At 39.8% G+C, this 13546-nt stretch overlaps 1 protein-coding gene across 4 annotated transcripts in view; it reads right to left on the reverse strand.

Annotated features, from left to right (window-relative positions):
- Positions 1-13546, reverse strand: part of LOC115016106 (uncharacterized) — a 53172-nt gene that overhangs the window by 18949 nt on the left and 20677 nt on the right. The window contains exons 7-8 of one of the 4 annotated variants that reach the window (XR_003833063.1): positions 12395-12463; positions 2644-2669 (exon numbers count right to left, since the gene is read on the reverse strand). Coding sequence is in view for 2 of the 4 variants with exons in the window: in XM_029443773.1 (XP_029299633.1) it covers positions 2634-2669; positions 12395-12463 (105 nt within the window). In the remaining 2 variants the exon portion in view is untranslated. Of the gene's footprint in view, positions 1-1012; positions 2670-12394; positions 12464-13546 lie in introns of those variants that run through there. The other 3 variants (XM_029443773.1, XR_003833064.1, XM_029443774.1) reach the window with 3 other exon arrangements.

Genomic DNA, 13546 nt, shown 5'->3' on the forward strand with positions numbered 1-13546 from the left:
GAGAGATGATGATATCATCACAATATAGTAATTGCACTGAGAGAAGAACTCTAATTAAAGAACACAATTTCTAACTTTGATACATCAAAACGTCTAACTACCTATTTTGATAAAACAGGGAATTATGCTTTATCCTGGCAAAGTGTTTCAGAGTTTCAAAACACCTAATCAAGGTGCTAAAAGTAAAGGTCAGAATATAGAATCATAAGGCAGACACTGGCCAGATTATAATACATGGTGAACAACAGAGGCCTTCGACTGTTCTGTAACGTTTTTTTAATTACACTTCATGGTCATTTGATGGCATAAGATAAATGATGCATGATAAAACCCAAATTATTTGCATAATTGCACAAAGACCATCGTCAGATACCATAATTAAAAAAAAACTTCATCATATGCCTGATATTAAGACAGCACGAAAAGATTGGTTCATTTCTGTCACTTGTCTTAAAATCCGTTTAAATTGGGCAACTTTTTAACTATCTTTAACTTGAGCGTAGAAAGCACACAGAGATGAGAGTGGAGTCAGTCCTCTCATCTAACTCTTGGCAACAAAGCTAATAATATTTCTCAAACATTATTTCTAATTAATTATTTGAATTAGAGATGACAGCAATATTGGAGTACGTTCTATAAATAATAGTTACAATCACTTGTAAGTAGACGCGATAATAGCATAAATCTCCTGGAATCATCCCTCAAGTTTCTCTAAAAATATGTTCTCTCAGCTGTCTTAGAGCAGGGTCTTCAACGTTTTACAGGCCAAGGACCCCCGAACTGGTGTAGCATGGAGCAGGGACCCCCTACTGCAGCGGTATTCAAACGAGGTCAGGGTGCTGTCTGCGTTCTGTGCGAGGGGGGGTGCTGTCAGAGTTCTGTGGGACGGGGATGGGGGTGGATGTGCAAAAAACAAAACAAAATAATCTACAAACAATTTTGCAACCCCCTGGGTGTTGCGGACCCCCTGTTGAATATCTATGTTTTAGAGCATAGGTCTTCAACAGGGGGTCCACGGAGGTACCGCAGGTGGGTCGCGAAATTGTTTGTAGATATTTATTTATTTTTGCACATTCACATCACAGTGGGTTATAGACACTTGAAAGTGTCTATAACCTTTCTTAACCCAACCCTAACCTTAGCCCTAGACCATAGGTCTTCAACAGGGGGTGCTGCACGGGGGGGGGGGTCGCAAAATTGTTTGTAGATAAAGCAAATTTCTTTTATAAATATTATTTTTTTTATTAAAAAAAATGAATCTCCTTTGCACACTCACATCACAGCACCCCACCCCCTTCGCACAGAACTCCGACTGCACCCCCCCTCAAGTCCCTGCTCTATGCTACACCAGTTTGGGGGTCCTTGGCCTGAAAAACGTTCAAGACCCCTATCTTAGAGGGTCTAAAAGTAACATCAACAGCTCTTCTGCCACTGGGTGTGTTCTTCTTAAATGACAAAAATGTTTATGACAAATGTCAAATTTGAACCACATTTTATAAAACTTTTACACCCAGTAACCTTTGCATATTTAGCAGAGAATAACTTTTGACATTTGACATCATTTTTCATTAATTTAAGATAATTTCATGACAAAACAGCGCCATAAAGTACAGTACAGCAACTTAGTGACCGTGCAGGAGAGGAATGTAAGGTTTCAGAACCCTAACCCTAACCCTAACCCTGTCATGTCTTCTCATTGTATTATAAGTTTGAGTGGTAAGAAGCAGAACTTTGCTTCTATATTCTTGAATTAATGCGCTGAACACACCTCTCCCTCTTCTCCTCCACCAATGTCTCATCAATCTCTTCACCTGAATAACAGTTGACATTTAAAATTTGAGGGCAGAGGGAGGAAGACATGCCTCACAGTTTGAGCTTCTGTAATTTCAATCAAATCAGTTGGAATGAGCCCAACCTGCCGTTCAGCCCTGAACCCTCTTACAGATCAATGTCCTCTGAGCCTTGATAATCTCTTGAAGTGATTGGTTGCCTCACTGATCATTACTCCGGTATTAACCAATCAAACGTCTCTCTAGTAAACAAACAAGCCTAATAATGACATCCCCGGAAGTGTGTTCCCAGAGGAGACACGAGTGATGAAGAAAATACACAAACTGAAATCGCCTTTAGAAGAGAATATCAAATAGTAAGAGTGCTTAATATTTCACTGACTTGATGAAATATGCATTGTAGCCCAGAATGGAGAAAAAATGCAATGATTTGCATGCATTATGTATGAGATGGTCCGTTGGCGAAAATGACTGCACTGTTGAATAATCGCCATTTCACTATCACCACAGCACAATGAGATTTTGTTATTACTACGCATCACTCAATTCATTTGGAAAGTGCATACTGTTTGCATTTTGTATTAAGGGCCTCACTTGTGTGTGCACACAGCATAAAGATGCTCACTAATGAACTAAAGCACTGACTGGTGGCGGATGTGTCCTTTGCCTCACTTGATGAGTCTCATTGTGGTTCAGTCCCAAAGCAGCAGTATATATATAGCTAACTATAGTCGGACGATGCAAACATTTATTAGGCTGCTAACAGGGGGGGAAATAAGAGAGTCCAGTGAATTTGCAGAGATGTCCTCAGCTGAAACACAATTACTTTGCGTCTGGCTGTCTTCACACGTACCTCTGTTTACACGGGTTACCGCAGTCCTGAAAAACAGAAAGAGAGAGAGAGATTTAGTGTAATCTGTTTTACACACAGATGAGGAGGGTCATCTTCATAAGTAAATAGGCCCCATCGTCTGTCTTTTTGAAATTCGAGTTAAACTTAAGAATCATTACATTTTACATTGAGCAGGTGGACATGGCAGACTGAACACATACATATAAAGCCTCATTTGATGTCATTTAACTTAAGGGTTCTCAACCTTTTGTAACCAAAGGCTCACTTCTGATTCAGAGGACCACCTTCCCCAATAAATAAGAAAAAACAAACATTTCATGACAAAAAAAGGAGAAGAAATCAACTTGGCTCTAAATATGTGTAATGCATCCGTCAGCTAGAATGACCGAAATAAATCATAAATCTAAATGTAATATTTCCTCAACACGCTTTGGAGCTTTTAATGGCGCAGGGTTGTCTCCCACATCACTTTTTCTTTTTAAAAAAATCTGATCCATTTTGTGTCACTGCATACGGGGGAGCGTTAGCTAACTGTTGGTCTCTACCCGATGATGTGTCGTGATATTCATTGCATGCATTTAAATCATGCATGATAGAAATTAATATCTTTGTAAATTACTTAGAATTTTTCTTTTTTTTCTTCAATCTAACCATTTGGCAGAAAGCGAGGCACAAAGATGGTGCTCTGAGGCCCACCAGTGCTTTTAGAAACAATATTAGGTTAACCACATGCCAAGAGCATCTTAAGAAGCTCTGGAATCAAAGATGTTATATGCTATACATTTGTCATGATCATGATTTGATTTGTGCAATTTATCTGCCAGTTTCCCTCTCGTCTTTGTCCTCCGCTCCGACCTTCGCCGAATAAATTAATCTCTTCTGGCTGAAATGTTTGAATGTTTTCAGCCTCTATATCTTCTCTTTTCTCATTATTGCCATGTGCTACATTCTTAAATGCCGTAGGTCTAGTACAGATTGATGACATGAAACTCATGGGGACAAGCATGTTTTCATCACGTTACAATTACAGCGTCAGTGTGCACGTTCACTCGCTCGAAGGTGCTGCATTTGGAAAAACATGTCAAAATAAAGGAGCTCGTAGAAAACCCTCTTAGCTTCTAAAATCAATCATTATTGATGCATGTTGCACAGTAAAGCAACAGGGTGCACCGGTGTATGTGCACCCTGTGGCTTTACTAACTGAGCGAACTGCTACCTGGCCTAATTGCCTCAATTAATTAATCAGAACTAATTCAGATATAACCTGGACTTTTCAAAGGTATTTGTTTTGAAAATGTTATCCACTAATAATAATAATAATTTCCTCTGAGTACTGGTTGGTTATTAGGTAATAATTGGTTTGGTATACCTCAACCCACAGAGTGCTGAATATCAGAGGTCAGAAACTTCATTCACACCTACGAGTGCTGCTTAATGTAATTATTACAGATAATGTGTTCGCACGTGTTCGATTGAACACTTCAATTGAATTTGTTTTTTATATCACCAAGCATAATTGAACTACATAAACTAATTGTGGTGACTTGATTGCAAACAGATCTTGACAAGCTACACACATTTCTTGCACACAAATTCAAGTTAAGGACGCCACACGTGCAGCTGCCGTTGAAACAGCGCCGCTTCAAATGTGTTGGTAATTGCAAAAAAAAATCTTTTGGACAGAAATCTCCAAAAAAAAGTAATTGCATCAAAATAGGAGGGCTATGATATGCAAAGGCCCCAGTGTTTGCTATGGACTTTTTATACCCAGATCAGTGCTTAACTCTGAGTAGCACAAACAATGAAATGCTCTAGGCTCAGGCAAACTATTTTATCAAGGCAGTGTGCAGGCAGGAGTGTGATTTGAGGTTGCATGTCTATCCCGGGCACGTCTCTTTTAAAGGGGACTGGTTTCCTAAAGTGCACTACTCAACGTTTTACAAGGGTGACTCCGCACTTCCTGGTTTAAACTCTGCATCTCACACAGACCCAGATAAAAGAGCTGACTGTATGGCGTTCCTAGAGAGTCGAGTCTACTTCAAGAGGTCTTGCAAGGTGGTATTTTCCAATTGACTTCATAAAATCTTTACTTTTGCAGCAGCTATTTTCTACGGGTTTGATTACATAGTGTGTCACTCTGTGAATGCACAGGTTAGACGACGTGCCAGACAAACACCCTTTGAGACAGAATAAGAGATTGTTGATACAAAAGCCACATTCAAACCCAGTAGTAGTGTAAAAACAGGGTGTAAAAATAATAGCAACACTTCTCCGAAGCCTTCACACTGCCTCTTGAAAGGCCCCATTGTATTCATGACTATATTGTGCATATATTTGAGGTATTTCAATATTTCACTGCAAATTGTTGACACATTTATTAACCACAAGAGCTCCATGGACACATAGAAAGTATTGAGTGCACATAAATGAAACGTGTAGATCTTGGCATAAGCACAATGCTACAAGGAATAATCTTCAGAATCCTCAGCAGATAAAGATGAAGACAAGTGTGTGTTTGAGAGCCTTGAGTCTTGGCTACTACGCAATTAATAGAGTCAGATGTTGTATTCCGAGGTGTAAAGGAAATTTCTGTGTTGTGCTGGCGCTTCAGAGGAGCTGCCTTTTTGATATGATCACTTTCAAGGAGAAAAAGACACCACCATAAAAAAGGATGCTTCAAACTGGCTTTTTCCACGTCTGTGTGTCAAAGTTGAGAGACAATTTTCCGGAAGTGACAATCAGAAGATCACACAGGGGCTGCACTATGTCCACAAGCAGTCTTCTACCTATCTTGAATCAAGCCGCCAATAATGGAGCTCGACTGTACAATAACGAAGCTGTAAACTACAAAGAGCTCTGCTCCCCTCTTAGGTTTCTGAGATGAGATGCTTCTGACTGCAGCGTGCTGCTTTTTCATACCCAGTCTTTTTTGTGCATGTGCGTATATGTGTGTGCGATTAGGGGACTGAGATCTGCCTCATTAACATTCACGTATGCATTTGATGTCAAATAGTCAAAATATTTAAGACACTAGAGAGCAAAGGGAAGAAATCTGCAGTCAAAAGATGCTATTACTGATTGATTATTCTCAATGATTTGCACTGTAGTGTAGGTTCTGCATGCACTCGTAACACATGTCTGTAGTAGTGGTTAGCTATGTGTACATGCTTATTATGGGATGGCCGGTGTGTGAGTATGGGCATGTTCAGTGAAACAGTGAGACAGAGAGATCTCATAAATATGTAAATCTGCGTGGGCTATGCATGTGTGTGTGTGTGTGTGTGTGTGCACATCAACGTCACCCTGTGTGCTCGCATCATTGTGCGTTGCTGCGTTGCTTTGTGTCTTCGCTCACGTCCAAACGATGAAATTCAAATAAAAAATATCAAGGAGAGAATAACATTTGGATGCTGTTTGGATGACAGGGAAATATTGGCCTGGCAGTGATATGTCTTTTATGCCGTCACTTTGATGGTCAACAGAAGAAGAAGAAAAATCCTCTCTCTCTAGTTGTCACTTCCTAACAGACAAAAATCCCACACTGTTTCATACTAGCTCTCTTGCCAAAGCCCCACGCTATCCAACACATGCAGGCGTCAGAAATAAAATCTCAAATCATCTTTCTATCTTGGTATCCTCTGTTAATAAAACATTGGTGCAATGCTGATCTTTGCTGTATTTACAATAAAGAGTAGGCTAAGCTGCCCATCAACCTGAGTCATATATGATATATTTAACACCAGGTGTTGCAATTGAGAGTTTCCGAAAACTAATTAGCATTCAGGCATAAAAGTTGGAATAGCTAGCTAAAAGCAATGAATAATCAGTTTTGAGATAGTTAGCTAACAGCAATGGATAGCCTAAACAGTTGAAATAGTTAGCTAACAGTAATGAATAATCAGTTTTGAGATAGTTAGCCAACAGTAGCTTAATGGATAAAACATTTTGAGATAGTTAGCTAACAGCAATGGATAAACAGTTGAAATAGTTAGCTAACAGTAATGAATAATCAGTTTTGAGATAGTTAGCTAACAGTAGCCTAATGGATAAAACATTTTGAGATAGTTAGCTAACAGCAATGGATAAACAGTTGAAATAGTTAGCTAACAGTGGATAAACGTTGTTGTATTCCGAGGTGTAAAGGAAATGTCTGTGTTGGTTCAAGATCATTGATAGAGAGGCGCTTCAGAGGAGCTGCCTTTTGATATGATCACTTTCAAGGAGAAAAAGACACCACCATAAAAAAGGATGCTTCAAACTGGCTTTTTCCCCCTCTGTGTGTCAAGGTTGAGAGACTTTAAACAGTTTTGCGATAGTTAGCTAACAGAAATGAATAGGCTAAACAGTTTTGCGATAGTTAGCTAACAGAAATGGATAAACAGTTGAAATAGTTATGGATAAACTGTATAGGCTATTCCCACGGTCCTATGTTCCAAGGATCCGAATTGTAAGAGATCAGTAAAGTCTTTCTTCGCACTTCAAATTGCAAAAGAACGAAGGTAGATGTAAATATTAAAGTGGTAAAAATCCATTCAGCCACTGTGGAATATATCAATGTTCAAAGTCAAGAAAACTGTCTTGCCTGAAAACTGTCTTGCCCAACTATAACATCAGTGGGTTATAAGATGTAGGCTAGGCTATGTGGGTGATTGAGAACATAAGATATTTGAAAGCTCTCTTAAGAGGATATTGAGCTGGGAAACATAGAACCCTTGGATATGCTTCTGGTAAACTGTTGAAAGCATTAGCTAAAAGTCATAAATAGCCTAAACAGTTGAACTAGTTAGCATAAAGTCAAGAATAAAGAGTTGAACTTGTAAGATGAAAGTAGGCTAAAAGATAAATGGTTGAAATAGTTACCTAGAAAAAAAGAATTTTTTTTTTTTAATTAATGTTATTTGATGATTAATTTGCTGATAATCTGAGGCTAAAGATACAGAAGGAACAAATGAAAACTTGCGAGACACAAACATGCTGTTGAGAAAAAGGACAGGGGGAAGAGGATGTGGGCATGGTATGAGGGAGATGAAAAGGGAGGTCACTTGAGGCAAACAGCCCGAAGAAAAGGTGGTAGAAAAGAGAAAAGAGCATATGCTACGGTGTGACTGAGAAGAAAGGGTCTAATGGCTGTTAAAAACCATGTCACCCTTTTCAATTTCTTTCTTCTGACACTGCTGAAACATAAAATGCTGCAGCGCTCACCTCTCACCTGCCTTGTGTCTGACACAGATCGGGTTGCGACATTTTGACACCGATTCACCCCCATTGTTTGGTGTGGAGTTCCAGTTATCAAGCCTGCTGCCGTCAGCCTAGATCCTAAAGGCTCACTTGAGGTACACAAAAGGAGGCACAGAGAAAATGGCATCGGAAATTCGGAGAAAATACAGTGCCACAAAAAAAGATTGTTGATGAGAAGCGTAGCGGAATTTAAGAGGGATTAAAAAAAAGGTTGAACTAATTCATTTCAAAGGCATTTTGTGTTCTCTGCCTTTGATGCTACCAAAAAGTGTTTCACTTGATGATAGAAAACAGAGTTGATTCGTAAGGTTCCATTTTCAGGAAACATCTTACTGCTGCAAATAATACTGTATCAAAACTAACCTATAAAACACAATCAATTGGACATTTTGCCTCCTGGCCGTGTTCTTTCTCCTCCTCCTAATCCATTTCATGTCAAAAGAAGCATTTTTGCTTTCTTTCTGCTGATTGTTCTGCATTCTTGAAGTGATAAACCTACGGTATACCCATTCGATAGAAGTTCATGAAGGCTTTTTACATTTGCTGCAGTAAAGAAAAATCCTTCGCACAAAGGGATGTTTGGTTTGTTCAGGAAAGAAAATAGTTGGCATGAGCTTAACAACCAATGTGGCTAAACTTGGTGAGCAGAAGGTGTGCAGTGGAAATAGCTTTGCTAATGTGCGTTTTCCTTAATGTTGCCTTCACTGCCTGCAATCCCTACTGGCAACAGGAGCTCATCAGACGCGCAACGTCAGCTACGGCACAAATACAGTAGAACTTATCTACAAAGACGATGCAGTATTAGCCCAAAAGGTCTTCTTAACCAAATAATCCCAGCCATACAGGTGATCTCTGGGAGAATTAGCTCAAAAATGTCACCACATTTACGGAAAGAAAACAGGCTTCACGTATGTTTTTGGAACTGAAGGAAGCAAATAAAAAGATAATACAATCGAAACAATGTGCAATGTTTTGGATTCTTGAGCCTAGCTTTTTAACATGCAGACAGCAGTAACCCTCTGCTTCAGATAAACCAAATCATCTCACCCCCCTTTTCTTTCGTCTCTCCTATCCTTTTTTCACCTCATCTACCTCATCACTCTCTTCCTGTACCTTCATCTCCTCCCCTCTGTCTTCCATGTGAAGAGGTGGGTGGAGGCATTCCATATTAATGTGAGCTATATGCTGATTTTGTTTTTTGTGCTCCGTGCAAACTCCATGTGCCACAGGGTGCATGTTTACTCATTTAGTATGTCAAGACATGAGAAGAAAAAGTGTCACCCTTCCTTTAGTGTGTAATAATATAAAGGGGCCATGTGATCCACATAGTAGCTCAGTTTTGCTGTGCTTTACAAAGGCTTTACTTAGTACCACATCATTATTCCAAGTGTAGATCTTAGAAGCCGAGTTTCAGGACTCCAACCATCTTGCAGGCGGAAAACAGAAAGCCTCTTTAAAAGGATGTGCTCCGTTCTCCCTTTTTGCACTCATTTACTTCTCTCTTGTTCCTCTCCCTCTTATTTGGTTCAACAAGGCAATTGTGCCATGTAAGTTTAAAGAGACTTTTTAAATATTAATAACGGGTTTCATTGAGTCAGTCAAATCTTTACTCATTCCACCACAACAAGGCATATTTCTGCCTCAGTAAAAAGAGAGGAGAGGGAAGAAGGGGACAGCGTGAAACGCGTGTGTCCTTTGAGCAGCTATTAGACTTTCTGTTTGAAGCTAACTGAGAAATGGGCCCCTCCGGCAACTGCTGTTCACCACACAAGGTGAATAAGGGCAGCTTTAGAGTTCTATCTTAGTTTTATTCCCACCTATCAGATGTATGATGCATCACATGCAGACACAACTGCACACACAGACAACACTTAGCGCGAATAAAGACTCAACCCACCGTGGATAAGCTTTTGACTCACAATAATTACAAATTATGAATATAAATGACCACGGCGAGGGCACATATTTTAGGATGGAGTCATCATTTAGAGAACAATCAGCATGCAGTGGCTTTGAAGGTGGAGGCTACACGCAGATACACACACACACACGCTGTGCACAGTGGAAAATAAGCTGATTCAAAGATATGCACTCAATATTTCTACTCAGACACATTAATAACAATAAAACTGTGAGGGTTTTTACTGCTGTGAAGAAATGGCTTTGTTTAAAATAGCAGAGACGCATTAATAAGGACACAAAATATGTGTCATCTTTGCACCTTTCGGTAGCTAATACGCTTACGATTGGACAGTACGAGTAACAGTCAGATAGCTGTGATCACACATCAGGATGCATTCTTCAATTTCTCTGTCACAGCTAACAAGCGAGCAACAAGTGTTATATCTATAGATGTAACATGGTAAAGGGGGGATAAGCCCCCTAGTCTGTGATCACAGTCGTGGACCTACTTAGCTGGGGGCATGGTGGTGCTTGTTGATATGGATATCTTTCAACGTCGTGAATACTGTGTCTTCTTGGTGTTTTATCTTTAGCTGTATTGTGAATAAGCACACGGTTGATAATAATGAAAAAACACACTTTCCCTGAAATGCCCCAAATGGAATTAGTGAGATTAAGTTTTGATTGCCCTGGCATGATTCTATCCTAATACAATGGAGGGGAATTTAATTTAGATTTTGGCCCTCACACCACTAAAAAAAGTATTTTTAGGACATTGAATAGCAACAAATGTGCTGATAATTAGAGCTTTCATTCTCATGCTCTGACTCGATTGGGATTTTAATCATGTTTGGGCCTAAAACTGGCAGGCTCCGGTCGGCCTTGGATGATAAAAAACAAACTTAGCTGTCGACAGTTTTCATATATTCCTACAAGCAAAAATGACATGCAGCAGAAATGTCACAAATGTCTATCTAAATTGTGAGAGGACCCTTTAAAACTCATAAACATAATCCATGCTCTAATTCAACAATTAAATGACTTTAGTGTTAAATCTTGAACATGGGCAGCACTTTACCAAATTGCCATGGATGTTCTTCCCATGGCTGTTTCATTCACAGGCTGTTGACACCGGACACATTGTGCAGCATACGCCTCACATGTTTAACAGACACCTTTCTGTTTGCATCAATACAGCCGTGTATCCCGGCCATGTAATACCTTGCGCTTCACACTTTAAGTGCGTATCTGCAACCAAAAGCATATTTTTATACTGTGTCTATTTTCTTTGTGCTTGCACGTATAACTGTATTCATTTTTGTTGTGCATACTGTAGCTGGGAGCAAGCTGATACGCCACTAGTGCACAGCAAAACTGTGGCTGAACGCATCCAGTGTAGAAGCTGTCAAAGGTATGAAAGAAAAGTCCATAGTGTGATTACATAAAATGTTGTTTAGATTTCAGAGATGCATATTACATTTGCCCCTAGGAAAAGTCCAATATATCTTTAATCTGATGACGAATCCAATCACCAAAAGGGGGCACTAGTCTTGTATTGTTCGTCATTCATCCTCCATTGGCATGAATGACTTCTGTTCTCTGTTAGTTCAACAATGTGTGAAGATGTGCACAAGCAGCGTGAGTCATGTTCCACTCTTAGAGCTTGTGGCAGCACCCAAAAAAATGGCTTACATCCAAAACCTAACGCTCAAAGGATGGAGGAAACGTGCACCGGCTGTTACCAAACCACTGAAAAATCATACAACAATGCTGTGGCCTCCCAATATCCCCCCCATGCAGAATGTATAATCTCTTATAAGTGGGAAAGTATGTATATATAATGGTGGAGCCGTCTGTTCTAAACTGCCATTTTGCATTGCCTTGTGGTGGTCATAGGACTTATAATTAAAGACAGCCTGCTTCCCTTTCAACTAGGACAGAACACACACAACATGTGGCAGCATGAAATTCACTGTGACACCACTTGTAACTAGTGCCAACAAAGATAAAATGGAGGAAAAAAAAGAGTAAGGGTTGGGCTAAGGGAATAAAATATGATGGAGAGGAAGTGTAAGGAGTGGGAGGAAAGATGAGGAATGATCCCTGATTGTGCTTGTCTTATGAGGGGCATCCATCAGGAGTGACACCGGGACAAATAAAACCCTTTTTTCCCCCATATTCAATTATATAGCGTGCGGCAGGTTTTTACACACAAATGCACACAGGCCCATACATACACGCACAAAACACAAGTGTACATGCACATACCCACACATTCACACAGACACACGCACATGTTCTCACTTCTGATTCACATTCGTGCAGCACATTCCAATCTAATGTGACTTATATTTAGCATCATTCTCACAGAGGATTGTTTAATCTCTACTGAGAAAGATTTATTGCCCAATGGCTGCACTTTTATATGTAATAAAAGCTGACAGTTTCATGAAATAGAATAAGAATCAATGGAGGACTGAGTCGCAGCTACAGCGTGCATGCACAGACTCCCACGTGAATTACAGTTGGACGTAAATTCAGAGACGCAGATTAGAACAGGCTCCAAACTTCAGGGACAGGGGGGGGGGAATTAGATTGTTAGCAGCCTCACCTGTTGGAAGGGAAAACGCGGACATATGAATTCTGCAGGGCTGGCTCGATACGCCTGGGCTCCAAAATGCTGGAGGAAGAGGAGATTAGCAAGTGATTAGAAGAGTATAAACAAGTGATTGAACGATGGAGAGAGAGAGAGAGAGAGAGAGAGAGAGAGAGAGAGAGAGAGAGAGAGAGAGAGAGAGATGGAGAGAGAGATGGAGAGAGAGAGAGAGAGAGAGAGAGAGAGAGAGAGAGAGAGAGAGAGAGAGAGAGAGAGAGGTGGAGAATAAGACAGATAAATAATATGCCCGAGGATGAGAAAGGGGGAATCAATGTTTAGCTAGTTTGAAAGCCAAGAAAGTATCATTGAGGAGTCGGTCTCAGGTATTTCTTTTGCAGATAAACAGTCTCACCAGCTTCATCTTTGCCTTGGCGAACCCACTGAATAAGTAAAGCGAAGAATTCAATGTATTGTCTGTGTGTAATGTTTCAGGAACACAATGGAACTGGAGTAAAAGAATGCAGCAACATTTTCAGAAAAGCAATTTGGACAAATTGCGTTGGAGAGTTTCCATAAAGAAAGGTAACAAAACACTAACATTGCAATATCACAGAAATGCCAATGGTGCTAAAAAAAATAAGTCCTATAAAGGTGTCTTGTCGTGACAGTACGGGGTACTGCTTGAGTTCCTTGCTCTTATTAAAGCGTTCCATTTCTTGTATGGAACCATATTCAAGGGAAAGAAGAATTGTAAAAGGTCATTATATCTTATATTTCCTTACACAAAAATAACTGTATAAATACTTGTTACAGCCCCTATGTGTAGTATTTCAACATTTCTAAGTTGGGGAACTCCATGGCTGTGTCTTTACAAACAAAACCATATGTATAAGTTCAAAGATACTTTAAACACTTCTACAAATAGCAGCTTTAAACATTAACATTACTGTAGAAAGCCTTGCAGAGGCAAAGCAGTACTGTACATACATGTAGCTGGATCTTTAGAGCTCAGTAGCTCTATTAAATGTAACCTGTGTGCCATATCAGGTACTTGAAGAACCATTATAAAACCATGAGGAACCATTACCACTTCTACACATGACATGTCAGTAACATCTGTTTTATATATGTATTACCATAAGCAACAGGTATTAGTCACGTCCATCC

The sequence above is a fragment of the Cottoperca gobio genome, chromosome 11 (assembly GCF_900634415.1).
Source record: "Cottoperca gobio chromosome 11, fCotGob3.1, whole genome shotgun sequence".
Classification (NCBI taxonomy): domain Eukaryota; kingdom Metazoa; phylum Chordata; class Actinopteri; order Perciformes; family Bovichtidae; genus Cottoperca; species Cottoperca gobio.